General features: G+C 41.8%; 1 protein-coding gene across 9 annotated transcripts in view; it reads right to left on the bottom strand.

Annotated features, from left to right (window-relative positions):
• Window positions 1–2,975: 2,975 nt before the first annotated feature.
• RGN (regucalcin) overlaps window positions 2,976–20,124 on the bottom strand; it is a 121,827-nt gene continuing 104,678 nt past the window's right edge. For all 9 annotated transcript variants that reach the window (XR_003856979.1, XR_003856978.1, XR_003856980.1 and 6 more), the window contains one exon: window positions 2,976–4,236. Coding sequence is in view for 1 of the 9 variants with exons in the window: in XM_029603065.1 (XP_029458925.1) it covers window positions 4,186–4,236 (51 nt within the window). In the remaining 8 variants the exon portion in view is untranslated. The remainder of the gene's footprint in view (window positions 4,237–20,124) is intronic.

Raw genomic sequence — 20,124 nt, 5'->3', positions numbered from 1 at the left:
TGCTAGGTCTTACTTTCGGGGGAGGTCTTATATTTAGCAATTCAGCAAAACTTCTACTAGGTCTTATTTTCGGGGGATGTCTTATTTTTGGGGAAACAGGGTATGTTGAAGAGCATCTTAGGGTTATGTTGGTATTTGTTTATTTTGTTAGTGTAAAAGTCTTTTTTTGTTTTATGGATGAGTTTTTTGTATTCTGCTAGTTGTGCTCTGTATGCATTGAGTAGTGTGGTTGTTTTGTTGTTTCTCCATGATTTCTCTTTTTTTCTGAGTTTCCGTTTGGCTGCTCTGATGTTGTCGTTGTCCCAAAGGTTCTGATGTTTTGGTTCTCTTATTGTTTTCTTTATCGTGGGGTTTATCTTGTCTGCTACAGTTCTAGTTATGGTAATCCAAGATGATGTTATACATTAGTTATATGTTATACATTAGGTAGAAGAACAGGCAGCAGTATGAGTTTCATAGATGACTTATAAAAGAATCAATAGTGATGTAGAATTGGGAATTGCTAGATTCTAGTACAATGGAAGAGAGAAAGGAAGGTAAATGTTAGAAGCATAAAAGGCATCATGAGAAAGATCTTGGAGAAGCCTCCAATTAAAGAATGTTGCTGCCAATGCAATATGTTTGGTCTGAAATTGTAATATCATCTTCAACTTGTAGGTAATTACCTTGTTTTGTATATTCTGCAATGCAAGTCCTGATTGATCTGAATTGTCATGTCATCTTCTATGTAAACATGTGTTAATCCCTTGCAAAGTTTACCCTAAAAATTACCTTCCTATGTATATTGTGTAAAAGCGGTAGTGCTCATGATGCTCAAAAGTCTTCCAAAGAAAGCCTGTTGCTGCACTGGCTTCTCATGAAAAGTATTCACAGAGGTCTCCAGATCAGCACTAGACTGAGAAACATGACCAGTGTTTAATGTTCTGGTTTTAAATCCTTCTGAAGAAAATACATTTCAGCAGAACACAGAGAGAGAGGAACACTGCAATCAAGTTAAAAAGGTAAATTCTTTATTAGAGGACTTGAGAATTCTTGTCAGCAGCAGCAAGGAGGAAGCCCTGCAGCTGAAATTGGATTTCTTCTTGGCTTTAATTAAAACACTTCTGCGGGACCCTCTGTATTGCACAAGAATTGATTCTCAGTATCAAGCATCAGTAAAGGAAATGCAGTTTCACTCTGCTCCTAAAATATCTGCTCTGACTTTTCCTGAAAATAACCCTGTGCTGAAAGCGGAGGAAAAGAAACATGACACAGAAAAGCACTCAGTTTCAAAAGTACCTGCTTTATTAACTGTTCCTTGTGTTCCAGTTTCCACTACCACCAATTTAACCTTTGACTCCACCAGGTTAATGGACACACCTGCTTGCATTCCTTCCCCAGCTTTGGCTGCCTTATTTGTAAAATCAGTGCCTGAACTAGAGGTGGTGAGATTCCATGCTACAGCCTCTGGTTTCTACTCTGTTGACAAATGCTGAAAGCCGTGCTCTCAAGCCTGAATTTCCAACTGTGTCCAATCTGAAGCTAATCAGTGCTCGAGCCCCACAGCAGGCAGCTGGCCCACTCTACTTCCTAGGATCTACTTCCCTGCTCGCTGTTGAGAATACAACACCGAGAGACCAGGCGTCCGAATAGAAGAGGTTGACGCTGCGATAATTCAAGCTAAGTAATTTATCTTTTTGTCCCACACTGCAAGTTTAAGAATTTTTTTGGTTTCCTCTTTAATTTAAAGGTTTTTTTAACCCCTGAAGAAGCTGCAGATAGTGCAGCGAAACACCGGCCGCTGTTGGGATTCTGTTCACACGGGATTCTGTTTACACACAGCAACGGGACATTGCGAGAATAATTCTTCATAAAGCAACTGATTTAATAAATTTCTACAGGCTCCTCAGCCCACAAGAGTCATATCAGGCTGTTTTGGCCGGGTAAGATCCGCAAATGAAGAAAAGACCAGACGGTTCAATTTGTTGAACACGTTGTCAGGCTTGCAGATGCGGATCTTACTTTTTCAATAATATTTTGTATTTACACATTGATTGTTTTTTCTACACGCCACAAGTTTTTTAAGTGTCATTGTTGGTGCCTTTTGCGTTTGTGATTTGATTTCAAGGACCTACACTGTGCTTTTTGTTATTTTGCTGATCTCACAGCACCCATGCACTGCTAATCAGTCAGCTAAACCAGATACTTTAATCTCCAATGAAGACTTGTCTTAATTCCAACAGTGTTTATTCCAACAAATAATCAAGACATATAACTTACTGGTTGCAATCTTGAGGGGGAGGGAAGATGAGAGGTTGGTCACAGGTTCAGAGCACTGACTCTAGAGTTGAAATAGCTGTTGCAGGAATTGTACTGGAGATTTAAGTACACCAACTGTGTGCACTTATTGCAAGCTAGGTAAAAAGGAAATGCGTTCCTAAGGACTAGCAGAGCTAAGAGACCACTTGCTTCTTTCTTTTTTCTCTCAGAAGTCCCACCTGCAAACTGAAGAAAATCCCAGCAGGCATGAACCAGTATCTAAGTGCCCAGAACCAGTGGGAGCTGGAAGCATGTGATCATAAAGGGCTAACAGCAACAAGACTACTGGATTATAGGGGCTTGATTTTCTCACTCTTGCTTCTCTGTTCTAAAATTTAACTGAAACCCATAACACCTCACCATAGGTTTAACACATTGTGGATGTAAGGATTATTTTGGAAAACTTAATAAAAAGAAATTGAACATAAATGAAACCTCCAAATAGTTTCTGGAAACAACTAATTTTTATCATACTAGTGATGAAAATGCTGCCAATTTTGGTTGAACTTTTTCATTTTGCAGGAAATCAATGTACAGTTGCTTCGAAAACTGAGCCATAAGTAAAATTGGCAAATTATTTATGCTAGCTGTGAGAAACTTTTTTTTTTTAAGTTTGCTTATTGTAAAACTGCCAAATTTTGTGGATTTTCATAAAAACTGCCAATTTTCCAATGAAGTAATTTTTTTTTTAATTTTTTATTTATGCATTTCAAACATTTCAAAAAACAAACGTTGTATGACATGTAATACAGAAATGTTACCATAAATTTTAACAATTTGGTTAAAAATAAACTAATTACATTTCTCTATGTTCTCAAAGCAATTCAGGAGAATTAAGTTTTAAGGAAAAAGAGCAAACATTAAGAAAAATAATAGAAGAATATACTCACTGATCTGAGATATCAGCCAAAAACTTTCTTTTGCTCCTAACCTAATGCTGACTCAATGGGGTGAGAGTCCAAAAAGGCCTGTAAATGAGGTGTCTCAAAAAAAACATATTTGAGTTCCTTGTAATTTATCTCACATCGACAAGGGTACCTTTAAAATAAACATATCTTTTGCAGATACTAGCTGCTGGAAAGGAAAATTTAAAACCCTCAAGTTCGAATATCTAAGAGTATTTTCCAGATATTCTACCTTCTTTATGTTAACTCAGATTTAACAACGTTTTTCTGAAGGTTTTCAACTTTTACCAATCTCTCTTCATAATTTATCAATTTGTTGTTACATAAGGATGTGACATTTTCCAAATCCAATACTTTTTGTTGGAAATTAGCTGTTTTTAAAGTCAAATTTGTTATTGCCGATTCTAGGGATTTCATTGCAATCCACACAGTCTCCAGTGTAATTTCTAAAGGTTTAGATGATAAAATAACCTCAAATTCTGGCCTGTGGTCCTCCAATCCCCCGACAGCCTGGTCCCCACTCTCCATCTGCTTTTTAGTAACATTGTTCCAGTCATCCGAGGCCTCTTCAAATACAAGAGGACCGGTTTCATTTTTTGTTATAACTGGTGGGGAGGGAGTGCAAGGAGCACTGGGGCTTAATGAGATGACTTCGGCTTGTGGGTTCACCATCTTGCTCTAGAGTGATTCCCACTGCAGCCTGAAGTAAACTTTTAATATTAGTATATCCCTATGACCTTTTTTTATGATTCACTTATTGCAAGCAATAATGTCAACTTTGTGCTCACTTGAATTCTGACTTGTAAAGAGTTCTCGACAGCTAGTCAAAAAATGTATTAAGTTAGAACAATAAAAAGGTATCACTATTTATATATATATATGTATATATTTATTTGTTATCATTTATTTCTGTGCATTCAAGTGGACTAACGCGATGGCCAAACTACTTCTTCATTTGTAAAGCGGAATGAGAACATTGCCTTTAACCAGCAAATGCATATGGTGGTATTCCTTTCACACCTAGTCCGGTTATCTGTAAAATAAAAAGTAATAAGTTAAAAATGTTGCTTTTAGAAGCTTTGTTTCTTTTAATCCAGATCATAATATAGTACAATAGGCTGTTCCATAAGGTACATGAACTATGAAATTCTTTTTCAATTGGCTTTCTATAGAACAAATGGAGATTTTTTTAAGGTAAACCTTGTATATCATTTATTCAAGTCTTTCTGTTATAGAAAACCCTCTTTATAATACATCTGTTCATTTTATGATTTTTAATCAGAAGGAAGGACCCTGTGCTCCGGTTCATATAATACTGATTCCATATCATTAAAACATCTACCTCATTTGAGATTACAAATTTGCATATATTTGCATACAGATCCAAATTTCACACTACAAGAAGTTATTTTTCCATTTGTTAGGTTTGTTAATTCTTTTTGTATGCCTTCTTCGGTTTGTCCTACAGACCATTCCTCATTTACTCAAGTAATTCAGCATGGTATTGCTGCAAGTAATTAAACCTCTTAGAGGCTTGTTTTCCGTTGCACAGGTGCCAGAATGTGTTTGTGTTTCTGATTCTGTTTTAGTTAACTCCATGGCCCTTCCCATCTACAAAGAAAGAAACCCAAATTAAAAGAGAATTTATCATCATGTGTCTAAGGTGACTTCTTTTTATTTATTTATTTATTTATTTTTTAGACACTTTGGATTTTGAATTTTAGCACTAGCAACATCAGTTACTTATTTACTACCAGCAATGTATACAATATGGTATGATTATGTTGACTTTGCTCCAAAGAGCTTACAATCTGAAGTTAATATAGGAAAGTTAAGTGGTTTGTTTAAGATGGCACAATGAATCTGGGAATCTAAACTGGCCATCTGATACCGCTACATCATACTACCAACCACTGAAGCAAAAAAACAGTAACCTTTGTTTAGTAACGTAGTAGATGACTGCAGACAAGAACCATTTAGCTTACCCCTCTGTCTAATTGTTTCTGTCTACACTGCTATAGCTAAGAATATATCCCACCTATCAGCTGTAGACTACCTGCATTATAACAAAGCACAGTGGTTCTCAACCTTTTTTTGGACGGGACACACCTGATAGATGGTTCTCACATGCGTGACACTGAACATGTGACCATCAGGGGGCTAAATGTAAACATGCACTCTGCATCCACAGGAATCCCCTCAACACCCAGCAATGAGGGCAGAGCAGATCTAGGGCATTACGCTGTACAACTTGCCATATAAAAAAGATATTCTGGTTCTGATGACATCTCAGTAAAAGCAGGCACAATAGAGTGCTACCAGGCACAACAGACTTCCTTATGAAAAGACAGTAATTTACTACCAATGCATATTCTATTGAGAAAACACAACAAATAAAGATTGATACAAATGCCCACATGCTAGTAAAATACCTCACCTCGGTCACACACCCTTCATCAAGAACAGAAAAACCACAAATTATAAATATGGAGACAGAAACTGCAATGGAAAACCAAAAAAGCCACTCTGCATGCAGTGCAAACCTGGAGAAATGGAAAGAGAAATATAGCACCTAACAGACTCTCAGGATTTTCAATAATGCACACAAACTAACTCTCACAAAGTTACACCTGTATTATGGAACACACTCAAACAGTAACAATCTAAGAAATAAACTATTAAACCAGGCCCTAAACACTAATACATTTCCGATTGGGAAAACAGAATAAGCCAAGCTGCTATAGAGCCCCACACAGAAATAATTGTAAAGCTATACTAAAAATGTTACAAAACAGCTGCTGAACAGAATAAAATTCAATAATTAAAAACTCATAAAAATTATTAAAACATATCCAAATATCAATAACATATTTCAAAATAGCAGACATCACATAATACCCAATAATTAAAATGGCAGTCAATCAAGAAAAATAAATTTAAAAAGCCACCTTTACTTACTCTCTCCAGCAACTCTCCTACTCCTTTCCCTTCCAGGCCAATAGCACTCACCAGAAGCAGCAAGGGCTGCTGAACCTCTGTCCTCACAGTCCTCTTCCTTAGTGCCCACAACCAGTCATTTACATACACACACACACAATTAGACTCCACGACCAGTCTCGGTCTGTCTCTCACACCAGTCATCTTCCTGACCAGTCTCTCTCTCTCACACACAGAAACACATCACCTCCCTGACCAGTCTCTCTCTCAATCACACTCATGGTCTCTTATATACAAGCTCTCAATCACACACAAATACTCTCGTACCCATTCACAGCAGCTTTCATCCAGGCACCGATTCACACCCACAAGCTCTCACCCAGGCTTCCATTCACACCCACTCACACCAGCTCTCTCCCTGGCACACATTCACACCCATAAGCTCTCACCCAGGCACAAGCTCTCATCCTGGCACCCATTCAAACCCACACACACAAGCTCTCACCCATTCACACCCACAGACACCAGCTCTCACCCATGCATCCATTCACACCCTCGGATACCAGCTCTTACCCAGGCACCCATTCACACACACAGACACACCAGCTCTCTCACTCACACCAGCTCTCACCCAGGCACTTATTCACACACAGATACACAAACTCTCACAAAAAACTTCTTCCTTCACTGCAGGGATGGGCTCCAGTTCCACCGTGGCTTTACTCTAGCGGGCCTTCTTTTTTCTCCGCTATGGGGATGAGCTCCCGTGGTGGCCTTGGTCAAGGTCGGGTTTTCTTCTTCACTGCCATGGGAATGGGCTCCCATAGCAGCCTTGCTTGGTCGGGGTCATGTTTTCCTCTTCGCTGCCATGGGGATGAGCTCCCTGGCGGCCTTGCTTCATCGGGGTTCGACACCTCCATTCCTCCCAGCCCATCCCCGGGCTATGCGATGCCTGCCTCACTGGCCAATCAAAGGCTTCCTCCCTTCTTCCTACTTCCACTGGCAGGTAGAAGGGAGGAGGCTTCCGATTGGCCTGTGTAGGGGCAGGCAGAATGAAGGAGGCTTCCCATTGGGCAGTGGGGTAGGAAGAAAGGAGGCTTCCAATTGGCCCACGGGGGCTGGAAAAAGGGAGAAGGAAAGTACAACAGGGCAGTGGGACACTGGGAGACGTGACATCTGCCGGTGTTTGGCGACATACTGGTGTGCCGCAAAACACCGGTTGAGAAGCACTGACATAGCAAATAAAGACCAGTTTTTCCATCCAGTCTGACCAGTCTAGATTCCTCCTTTCTATTTCTGTATCATGCTTAAACCAACACCAACTCCCCTCATGTCTTTTATTCAACCTCTCAACCCTGTTTCAGCTTCATCATCTCTCTTTGTTCCTCCAACATTTTAGGTCGATAAATAAGTATACAAGTTTCCATGTTTAAATCAACACCCAGCATCTTTTTTCTCCATGTCCTTTTCCCAACCCTTCAACCTTGTACTTACCAATGCTCTCTATATCTGTCTCAACCTACTTAAATTCAGTTATATTATTGGTTTCTATCACCTCTCCTTGTACACTATTTCAGACATCTACCATGGCCCTCAATAAATAATAAGTTTCTCATATTTCCTCTGAATTCCCCTTCTCCCAATTTTACATTATCACCACACATCCTTGACTTTCTCCTTTGTATGGTTCCCTATAACTATAGGTCAATATGTTTTTGATGATATATTTAAATGGGCTAAATTAATGCAGTTCTGATTAGTTTTCAAGTGAGATTCATAGGGGAACATTAGGGGCGCAATCTCACATGAAAGCTAATCACTCCCTTCATCTCCTCAAAGTTGACAGCCCTTTGTCAATGAAAGATAGTGGTTATACTGCAGCTATTCTACCGATAACACGCTTGCAGGGCCTGCCACAATGATCAGAGGTATACATGACAACAGAGGTTTCCTTTCATCACATTTCTGCTGTAATGCAAGTAACCATTTCTCATTATGATGCTGGACTCAAAGTGAGACGGGTCCACCACGTCATATCCTGCTTAACATCTTTAAAGCATAATTTTGGGTGCTCTAATCCTTTCATTTGTCTGTACAAACTGTCCTTTGGAATACATCCCTAAAAGATCACTGTAAGCCAGCATAAATGCAGCTGTTTAAGCAATGAGGTTATGACTGGCTTTGACATCCTGTCACTTACGGACAAGAATATGCCATAATCAACATAAATGGTGTTACATTTGGTGGCTCACAGGAGTGCTTCACGAGCTGCCTCCTTCACCCCCCTGACCTGGCTAGACCTGTCCAGCGGTTAAGCACATAGCCTCCCTTCTCTGAACGCCGCCCAACGAGGCTCGAGATACTGACAGCTGCCACTCCAGCCTCTGTCCTTGGGTGTGGGTGTGGGTGCGCGCACATATGCACACATTATAGGCCCCCCCCATGGTGGGAAACGCTGAGTGGCACCCTCCAATGACATCAGTCTGGCCGGCCTAATTAAGCAAGGGCCTCTCAGAACTACCTTTCCTCAGCAACAGGTCTCCTGTTTTAGCAGTGTGTGTTGCCTTTGAGTTCCTGGTTCCTGTGTCCTGCATTCCTGATTCTTCACCCTGCCTTGCTTCACCCATGTCCAGCCTTCCCTGTCCAGCCTTGCCTTGTATTGCCTGTCTCATCCTGTGTCTTCCATGTATCCTTGTCCAACCTTAGCCTGACTTCTGGATCTGACCATGATTGCCTGCGGCCTGGACCTGACCTCTTACCTGGACTTGATCATGATTGCTTTCAGTCTGGAGATGACCTCTTGCCTGGACCTGACACCCTTGTCTGCCGTCTACTTGACCCTGGCCTGTCTCCAACGCTGCTAGTCTGCTGCCTGTCCTGACCCCGGTCTGCTACTGGACTCTTGCTATAGCCACTGCCCTAGGGACCCATCTAAGACCTGTTGGCTTCCAGTACCTAAGAGCTCGTCCTGCGGGTGAGGCAGCTGGTATAGGTAAAGCTCCAATCTGTTCTACTCCAGGACACATTTGTCAGCTGCTGGTGTAAGCATCATAGGTTCGCCTACAAGGCTGAGTAAACTATGCCACAACACAGAGGGCTCACACCCCATACCACCCTTGATAAATGGAAACTATTTTGCTTCTTTACTTTCACACAACGCACAATAAAGCTCTGGAATTTGTTGACAGGGGATGTGGTTAGTGCAGTTAGTGTAGCTGGGTTCAAAAAAGGTTTGGATAAGTTCTTGGAGGAGAAGTCCATTAATAAATTAATAAAGTTTAATTAGGGAATAGCCACTGCTATTAATTGTATCAGTAGCATGGGATCTTCTTAGTGTTTGGGTACTTGCCAGGTTCTTGTGGCCTGGTTTGGCCTCTGTTGGAAACAGGATGCTGGGCTTGATGGACGCTTGGTCTGACCCAGCATGGCAATTTCTTATGTTTTTGATATGCATATGTTGACTATATTTCACTGTTGTTCGTAAGGGCACAGGACTTACTTACAAGCAGTTTCATTTTGATTGTTTTGTTTTAATCCAAATATGTTTGGAAAGCTTTCTAAAAGTAGTAACAATAGGGATTCACATTCCTTGGAAACGAAATAGGAAATATCGTTGTCATTTCCTATTTTGTTTCATTATGTTTTCAAAATGAAATGATATAAAATCCAACGAAATTTCATTGTTTTTCCAAAATGAAGCATGAAAACCAAAGTCATTTTTTTTTTAAATTTATTGTTTATTATTTCATGTCTCATTAATACATTACACAGTTCTTAAGAAATATTCATCTAGGAATTACTTAACAACTTAATCTTAAATCAAACTGTGAATATCCATCCAGGAAATTAAAATCAAGCAAAAGAAGAGCTGGAAATTTAAACAGTCTTAGAGCAGATAGTAAAAGGAAATAAGACACAAAGAATTTTCATTTCCTCCTATATATCATTTTTTAAACCAACTCATTGGTAGCACTTAGGGACTGGGTATCCAGGTATTGTCTTAGCTGGCTTGCCTGTGAAAAAATATACTTGTTCCCCTGACTAATGATAATACATTGACATGGGTACCTTAATAGGAATTTTATTCCCTTATTCTGAGCTTCACTTCTCAACGCCAAAAATTCTTTTCTTTTAACCCTTGTTGTATATGATATGTCCGGAAAGATCCTAATAACCTGTCCGTAAAACTTATCATTTTGGTGCCCAAAATATATTCTCATCAAAGAATCTCTCTCAGATGTAAAAGAGAATTGTACTATGAGAGTAGCTCTAGTATTTATACAGGTTTCAAAAGATTTTTCTAACAGTTCTGACAAATCTAATTCAGGTTGGTTATCTTTATCTTGATCTTGTTTTTTCATTTCCTCATTTTGAGAGATGTAGTATATTCTTGCAATAGCTGGTATTGCTTCCTTTGTGTATTTCAGGATATTAACTAGGTAACTTTTAAATAAATCTGTTGGATTTATTAAAGCAGTCTTAGGAAAATTCAATATCCTCAAGTTGTTTTTCTTCACCTGATTTTCCAATACTTCTAATCTCTCAAAATGGGATTTTTCAGATTTTATTAAATTCAATTGAATTTTATCCATTTTATCTACCTTAAGTTGTACAGAATTTACAGATTCTTCAACTTTTTCAATCTTAGATTGAAGGACCACATTCTTATTTAGCACTTCCTGCAATGTATTAACAATGTTGTTTATTGATTTCTGCATGGAAACCAGCATATTTCCTATTTCTCCAAGAGTAAAATTTTTAGGAGTAATAACAGAAATTCCAGCCAAGAGTCCTTCCTGGATATTACCAGTCCCTCCCTCCAATGGAGATGTAATTCCACTTTGTTCCATAGAGCCCAGCTGTGAACTTTCTGAGAAGCTAGTTGAACCAACTGCTCCTCTCTGATCACTTGTTGATAAAGAATCCATTTTGAGTATGGGATCTCCTCCAAGTGAAATCCCCACTCGAGGACCAGCTGGTGGCTCAGGAGTTGTTGGCGCCCCCGGGGTCAGTGATATTTCGTGTGCCTGGGTGGGGAGACCCTGCTCTTTGTCAACCCCTCCAGCGGCACCCCCTTCTGGGGTAATTATAGGAGTTCTCGCAAAACAGTCCTCTATTTTGGGTTGAGTCAACCTCTCTGGGGTAGACGAGTAATCTCTCAGTTTTGCTTTTCTCTTTGTATGTGGCATTTACAAAGAGATAGCAAAATTACCCAATATGAAGGAAATATATATATTCAATAAGAGTCTTACCAGGAGTTTTGTGAATGAGCACTTAACAATTTGAGACCGTTCCTTTTCAGCGCTTCTTGTGGCTGCAGCTGGAATGAAAAAGGATTCCTTGCCAGGGCCAGGTTCGCCAGGCTAAGCCAGGCAAAGCCGCGTGTGCCCCTTAGGCGCGCGCGGATTTGGCAGTGCGCCGGCGGCTGCGGTGCGCCGGTTAGACGAAGATTTTATATCGTCTCACCCGGCTCCTCCCCCGGCTTCCAGGTCCCGCAAGGCAAGTGGAGGCAAACAGGTTCCAAAGGTCCCGGTAGGTAATATCAGCTGCAGCGAGTGTAGAGGAGCGGGAACGCCGATTTTAAAGCGTCTCACCCAGCTCCTCCCCCGGCTTCCAGGTCCCGCAAGGCAAGTGGAGGCAAACAGGTTCCAAAGGTCCCGGTAGGTAATATCAGCTGCAGCGAGTGTAGGGGAGCGGGAACGCCGATTTTAAAGCGTCTCACCCGGCTCCTCCCCCGGCTTCCAGGTCCCGCAAGGCAAGTGGAGGCAAACAGGTTCCAAAGGTCCCGGTAGGTAATATCAGCTGCAGCGAGTGTAGGGGAGCGGGAACGCCGATTTTAAAGCGTCTCACCCGGCTCCTCCCCCGGCTTCCAGGTCCCGCAAGGCAAGTGGAGGCAAACAGGTTCCAAAGGTCCCGGTAGGTAATATCAGCTGCAGCGAGTGTAGGGGAGCGGGAACGCTGATTTTAAAGCGTCTCACCCGGCTCCTCCCCCGGCTTCCAGGTCCCGCAAGGCAAGTGGAGGCAAACAGGTTCCAAAGGTCCCGGTAGGTAATATCAGCTGCAGCGAGTGTAGAGGAGCGGGAACGCCGATTTTAAAGCGTCTCACCCGGCTCCTCCCCCGGCTTCCAGGTCCCGCAAGGCAAGTGGAGGCAAACAGGTTCCAAAGGTCCCGGTAGGTAATATCAGCTGCAGCGAGTGTAGAGGAACGGGAACGCCGATTTTAAAGCGTCTCACCCGGCTCCTCCCCCGGCTTCCAGGTCCCGCAAGGCAAGTGGAGGCAAACAGGTTCCAAAGGTCCCGGTAGGTAATATCAGCTGCAGCGAGTGTAGGGGAGCGGGAACGCCGATTTTAAAGCGTCTCACCCGGCTCCTCCCCCGGCTTCCAGGTCCCGCAAGGCAAGTGGAGGCAAACAGGTTCCAAAGGTCCCGGTAGGTAATATCAGCTGCAGCCGAAAACCAAAGTCATTTATCGGACCTAGGCCCAGGCTCACCTAGGGAGAAGCCAAGGCCCAAAGCAGGGGACACAGCCTACACCCTGGAGCAAAGCTGAGGTCTTAACCTAGACCCGGATCTGACACTGGGGCCTTGGTCGAGACAAGATCATTAGTAGGATAAGTACATAAGATTTGCCATACTGGGTCAGACCAAAGGTCCATGAAGCCCAGTATCCTGTTTCCAACAGTGGCCAATCCAGGTCATAAGTACCTGGCAGGATCCCAAGGGGTAAACAGATTCTGTGTGGATTATACCAGGGATAAAAAGTAAATTTCTCAGAAAGGGGCTGGGGCAAGATGGCAGCGTGAGCAGGGTTGTGTCTCGGCGCTCTCCCTTTTCGTGAACTTTACCTTGAGATGCCTTCCAAAAGACAGGGGAAACTGCGTGTCTTCCCCTCCCCCTCCCCGACACAGCTTTCCCGTCGGGTCAGCGCCTGACATCTTACATGCCCGGGATGACTTTGGTTACTGTCGAGGTTACTGGTGAGGGAGTACTAGAACTACCTTGGGAGGTTATCCTTAGCCCCCCAAATCTTTGAGAACCACTAGTGCTGGGAAACATAGACTTCTTACTCCTGAACCCGGCGCAGATTGATGATGCAGCCGTTGCAATTGGAGGTGGAGGGGGCTAGAGTGGAGGGACAATGCTGCCGCTCTTGATTCCCTCGGCTCCTTAGAGGTTTCTGGGTTTTTTGGATCAGGTTTCCTCTGCAATTACCTCGACTCCAATGGAGAAGGCTGGAGCAATCAGTGGAGAAGTGACCAGACCGGCGGAAACCACAGCAGAAGCAGGTAACCTTTCTCCAAGTTTGGGGGATGAGTCGATCCAGCTTCCAATAAAACCTGCAGTGGTTACACTAGAAGCGCTCTGGGACCTGGTGGCAGGATTTGGCTGTTCTTTAAGGAGCAACACCTTAAGCTAGAAAGCTTCACAAACAAGTTGGAATCTTTGGAAGCTAAAGTTGATTCTCAAAATGACATTGTTAAAAGTCAACTAGAGACTATGGAGTCTTCTACTGCAGTAATTCAAGCACGAGACGTGAAAATGATTAAAGATCTTACATATACATTGCGTAGATTAGAAAATGTAGAGAATTATATAAGGCATTTGAATCTATGGTTCCTAAATTTTCCTAAAGTGGAGGGGGAGGATTCATATATTAATTTAAAAAAATATTTTCTGGATATCTTAAAATTTGAAGTAGGGAAAACTCCATGTATCAATAAGATGTATTTTCTTCCGGCCTCCGTTAAAGACACACCTTTTGGTAATCGTCCTGAGATTTTAGAAAATTTAACTCAATTTCTGGAAAATTTTAAAGATGAAATATTAGACCGTGCTACTCTTCTAGTTTCATTTAGTTCTGAAAGGGAAATGAGTGAAGTAATGAGAAGATATTGCAAGAATATTAATATTAATTTTATGGTCAAGAGATTCGTATATATCCAGAGTTTGCTAGAGCTACACAAGAAAGGAGACAGGATTTCCTTGCATTAAAATCTCAGATTGTAGCACTTGGTTTCTCTTTCTTGTTAAGATATCCCTGTAAGTGTATCATCCGCTCCACTAATGAATACTTTTTGTTTTTCCTTCCAGAACAACTCAAATCCTTGATTAATTCTAGGAGTATTTGTATGTTAACTCCTAGCAATCCCTAGGTCAGAAGATTTATATGAGATGTATTGTCATAACATGTTAAGCCGATTTCCTTTTCTTTTTTCAGATTATTGAATATCTCCCGCAATATTCGAGCCCCAGCTTTCAACTGTATTTCTTATATAGAAAATGTAATATCCAGTGTGGATTTCTGTGAATGTTACAATCTCTGTTTATGGTATGTCATTTTCATTTACTTATAGTAAGGTTTATCCTACTTGTATATGCTGAAAATTAATTAAAATAAAATAAAAAAGTAAATTTCTGCAATTCTACCTTAATAATGGTTTATGGACTTTTCCTCTAGAAACTTGACCAAGCCCAGAAATGTTTTCTGGGGTTGAGAAATTTCCAAGCCCCCACTTAAAGTATCTGTCATGGTGCTGATGCCACAGCCCAGCCCAGACACCTAGGGCCAGGCTCGATGCTGGGACCCAGCCTGGAGACCTGGTCCCGATGGCTAACCCTAGGACCAGGCCCAGTCTCTAGATCAGGGCCTTGGCTTAGGCCTAGTTCTGGAGGCTGATGATCAAGCCACAGTGCTCCTCTTCTCTCTCATTGAAATAACATCCGCTTGAGGACACACCGGAGTAACATAACTCCAATGCCTTCCTCCTTAGCGAACGGCACCGTTTTTATGTAGGGCATTTCATTTAAACTGCTGTACAACAAAATGGTATCCTTCACTGAGGAGGTAAGGACCAGAGTTTAGTTACGTCGGCGCATCCTCAAGTGGACATTGTTATTGTAAGAAGACAGAAGAAAGAAGAAGAGCTCTGTGTCTGTGTCTCCAGCCTCTGGGCCTAGGTAACAGGACCTAGTATTGGACCTAGGCCGAGGCCCCAGCATCAGGCCCCGGTGTCAGGCCTGGGCCTTGGCCTAGACCGAAGCCCTGAAATCAGGACCCAACATAAGGCCTGGGCCTAGATCAAGGCCTAGGTATTGGGCCTGGGCCTCAGGGCCAGGTCCTAGTGTTGGGACTGACCTTAAGCTTAGGCTGATGACCAGTGTCTGGCCTAGGCCCCGGCATTGGGACCATGCTTCCAAGCATGGGGCCTAGGCCATAGTTGAAGGGTCCTGCCGGGACCTAAACCTATGCAAGGCCAAAGGTTTGGCCTTGGCCTATGCCTTCTCATCGGATCCACCCCAAACTAGTTAAATGGGAGCTGGGGAGGATCCCTGCCCTGCCATTTTTTTCAGGTGGGAGGGATGGGCTGTAGGGAGACCTCAGGAGGCCCAGTTACTTTTTTAAGTTCATTTTTGTTTTTTTAAATAAATGCTTATTTATTTAAAACACTAAATTAATGGAAAAAACCCCCCAATAACTAAAGACAAAAGCAAAACAAATTTTTTCCCCAGCATATTTCTAAGTGACACCTGTTCAATACCTGCATTTAGCTGTTTATTCAGTGATAGATTTTCATTCACTTTGGAGGTAACAAAGCATAAGGATTAGCAATTTAGATGTAAAATATTGGGCAACAAGAGAATTTGAAAAGAAGCTGGCCGTAGAGCAAGAACTCATAACAAAACCTTTTGTAAATATATCCAAAGCAGGGAGTTAGTTGGACCATTAGATGAGCATGGATTAAAGGGGCACTTAGGGAAGACAAAGCCATAATGGAAAGTCTAATTTAATTCTTTGCTTTGGTGTTTACTGAAGAGGATGTTGAGAAGATGCCCATGCTGGAAACGGTATTTAATGGTGGTGATTTGGAAGAACTGAAACAAATCAGAATGATACAATAGAGCAGACTGACAAACTAAAGATTAGCAAATTGCTTGGATCAGATAGTTTACACTCCAGAGTTCTGAAAGAACTAAAAAATGAAATTGCAAATTATTACTTTTCTTTCTTTTTTATCTTTAATAAAAATGTATTAATTGCCTATGCCGAGGTACTAGGCGACGTACAAAGCAAACATATAACCAATTATTACAGAACATGACAAAATAGTAACACAGCAGAGATGAGGACTTAAGAAAAAAAAAGTCATCAAAGAGCTCCAGGAGTAATTCGGGAAACTATAGACTAGTAAGCCTCACATCAGTGCCAGGAGAAATCATAGAAACTATTCCTAAAATAAAATCTTAGCGAACATATAGAGAGATGTGGTTTAATGGGACATAGCCAGCATGAATTTATACAAGGGGAGATTTGACTCACAAATCTGCTACATTTTTTTGAAGGGGTTAAATGTGAAGTATGATGAGCTTGTGGATATAGTGTTTTTGGATATTCAGAAGGTATTTGACAAAGTCCTCCGTAAGAGACTCTTGAGTACAATAAAAAGTCAAGGGCTAGGACAAAATTTCCTATTGTGAATTGGAAACTGGTTAAAAGGTAGTAAACAGAGAGTAATAGGACTGAATGGTTGGTTTTCTCAGTGGAGAAAGATAAACAGTGGAGTGCCTTAGGGAACAGTTCCTCTATAAGGAAAGGCTAAAGAGGTTAGTGCTGCTCAATTTGGAGAAGACAGCTGAAGATCTATAAAATCATGGGTGGAATAGATGAGATAAAAGTGAATCAGTTATTCACTCTTTCAAAAATACAAAAACTAGGGGACACTACATGAGGTTACTTAAGTAGCTCATTTAAAACAAATTGAACATTCTTTTTCATTCATCGCACAATTAAGCTGTGGAATTCATTGCAATAGGATGTGGTAAAGGCACATAGCTAGGTTTTAAAAAGGTTTGGACAAGTTCCTGCAGAAGTCCATAAATTGTTATTAACCAGATAGACTAAGAGAAAACTACTATGTATCCTTGGGTATTAGCAACATGGCATCTATCTACTGGTTGGGATCCTGCCAGGTACTTGTGACCTGGATTGGCCACTGCTGAAAACAGGATTCTGGGCTTGATGGATTCTCAGTATGTTCCTTATCTTCCTGCTACAGCAATTTTCCCCTCCAGAGCTGCCGGAGACAGAGAACATACCTTTTCCCCTTGTGACGTTAAGTCCCACTATAAGGGGATATGTGGCCTTAGGCATTTGCCAGTTGTCTCCAGCAGTTGCATGAGGACAAATCTTTAGTAAGGTCCCAGGGCCCTGGGTAGTGCTTGGTCTGGCTGAGCCTACTGGCGTCTGGGGAAACAGTCTCTAGGGACTGCTATACCCAGTAATAGCCTGCTCCCAGATAGAAAGAAAGGAGAAAGAGAGCCTTTTTTTTTCCTTCAATTTCTGGTAGAGCTTCCCTTGGACTTATTTATTTATTTATTTATTTACAGTTCTTATATACCGCACAATGGGTAGGGGACTATCCGTCTAGGCGGTTACTCCCAATACTGCTAGGGAATCTCGTTGAGCAGCCCTGGAAGGGTTTTTTTTTTCCTCTTCTTGCAATTTGGTAACCAAGGTGAGTAGCAGGGGATCAGCAGCTGGACTTGCCTCTCCTCTTCTGCTCTTCTCCTGCCTTGCTTTCCGCCCCATGTGCTGGTAGCAGCATAAAGTTAAAAAAAACAAACTTGGGAATAGGAGGAACCCTGAAGCAGAACAAATGAGAAAACTCCTACACAATCCCAACTCCCCTGTGCCCTAGAGGTGGTGAGTAAACCTTTTTCTTGTCAGGAACAGTGCTGTAAGACTAGGGACTGCAGGAGTGGCATTTGGTGTAGTGTTCTGTGTGCTTTTTTTTAGATAGCCTGTGATAGCTTCTTGAACTGCCCCCCCCCTGTGGCAGGCAATCTTGCCGCTTAATAAAAAAAAAAAGTGTCATGAAGGTACCTGCGGCACATGATGCTTTCCCCCCATCACTGTCTCCCTCTGTCACTAATCCCCTATAGCACAGATCCTGTTCGCCTCAGCACCGGATCTCCTGTCTTCCTGCACAGTACATGTTGCCAGCATTCCTGTTCCTGCCTGATCCTGTACTCCTATGCTGTCTCCTGCCTCGCCCAGCCTTGTCTCCTGTCTTGCCTCATCCAGCCTTGTCTCTTGCCTTGCTTCTCCTTGATCTTATGGTATTGACTTCTATTTTGAACCCGGACCATTCTTTGCTTGCCACCTGGACTTAACATTTGCCTTGAATTTCAACCTTGCCTTGTCTGCTGCCTGCCTTGACCTCTGAACTGTTCCATGGTATCTCCTTGTTTGCTGCCAGCCCTCACCTCTGTCTGTTTCTGGGCTCTCGCTTGCCTGTGACAAGGCTGATATCCTAAGAGGGTTTACCTCAAAATTATATAACATATTGAATGGAGAAACTCAAGTGCCTCCTGGGCATATTCGGGTTTGGGATAGCGATTTGGAAGCACGCCTGAGTACAGAGGAGTGGGATTTGGCCTTTCTTCATATGGGTAAATGCTTCATCTCAGCTGTGCTACAGGAAAATGGTTATAAGGTACTATTGCAATGGTACCTAACACCCGAGCGGTTGCATAAAATGTTCCCCAAGTGGATGCTAAGTGTTGGAGAGGTGTGGTGAGTTGGGATCAGTTTTTTTACATATGGTGGGAATGTGGGATGATCTGTGACTTCTGGAAGCAGATATCTAGTTGGGTTTCCTTGGTGATGGGCACTGAACATGTTCTTGATCCCAAATATATTTTATTAAATAACCTGGTAGGGGGAATTAAGAAACCGCTGCAGAAGCTTTGTCAGCAAATTTTTATTGCAGCTAGATGTGTGACTGCTGAAAACTGGAAGAGCAGGGATACTCCCACATTGAGTGCAGTTCTTCTCAAAGTTCACAGATGCTATTGACTAGAAAAAATTTCAGCTATAACATAATTTCCAAATTTGAAAAAAACATGGTCATCCTATATACTATGGTGGAATAAGCAGCAAATTGAGGACAATACTAGTTTGTAATATTGGTAGAGAATAATTTCTCATTGTATTTTTTCTTTTATTTTGCCCTTTTATTTTTGGGATCCTTATCCTTATGGTGTACATGGGACTTTCCTGAGAGAGCAACTTTGGCTATTGTTGCTTATACTGTTGCTTTCTGTTGTTTTGCAGATGTGTTTACTTTGGCTTATCATCACGTATTCATATTCATGATCTGTATTTCATCCTTATCATTTGGTCTGTTCTCTACTGTATACTTCCTGATAGGAATGGGTAGGATGGTGGATTATAGTATGGGATGACTGCAAAAGATATGAATAGAGTTTTTACCTATGTATTTCAATTTTGAACAATTTTTCATAATTTTTTGTGTACTGTGTTGCAGACTCCGATGACTTGATGAATGTCCTCTGGCAACAATCGATGGCACTGTAAGTGGGGGAGATGGAATTATAGGGTAGGGAATTAGTTGGGGGCTGTTTCTTAGACAGCAAAAACAAAACAAAACAAAAAAAAGATTAGATATTTGTTTGAAGAGCTGTCTTTGTGCACAGTTCTGCATACAGAGTTTTGTTTCTTGGCATTGAATCCCAGCTGCCATATCTTCAACCAATGTTCAAGCTTCCTTAAATCACGTCTTATTCTCTTTACTCCTTCCAGTATGTCCACTCTGTTGTAGATCTTAGTATCATCCGCAAAACAGACATACTTTACCTTCTATCCCTTATGCAATGTCACTTACAAAGATATTGAACAGAACCGTTCCCAACACAGATCCTTGAGGCACTCCACTTTGGTGCTCACTCCCAAGCTTCTCATTTTATTCCCAAGCTCCAATGTGGAACTGTATCAAAAGCTTTGCTGAAATCCAAGTAGATCACATCAAGCGCTCTTCCTTGATCCAATTCTTTAGTCACCCCATCATCTGGGGTGCGGTAATCCAAAATAGCTGAATGTGATGGGGGGTGAAAGGCTGTTGTGCACGGAGCAAGAGAGGGACCTCGGGGTGATAGTGTCTAGTGATCTGAAGACTGTGAAGCAA

This window comes from Rhinatrema bivittatum, chromosome 5, assembly GCF_901001135.1.
Source record: "Rhinatrema bivittatum chromosome 5, aRhiBiv1.1, whole genome shotgun sequence".
NCBI lineage: Eukaryota > Metazoa > Chordata > Amphibia > Gymnophiona > Rhinatrematidae > Rhinatrema > Rhinatrema bivittatum.
The sequence above is the reverse complement of the archived record's forward strand: the minus strand, read 5'-3'. Positions and strand labels throughout refer to the sequence as shown.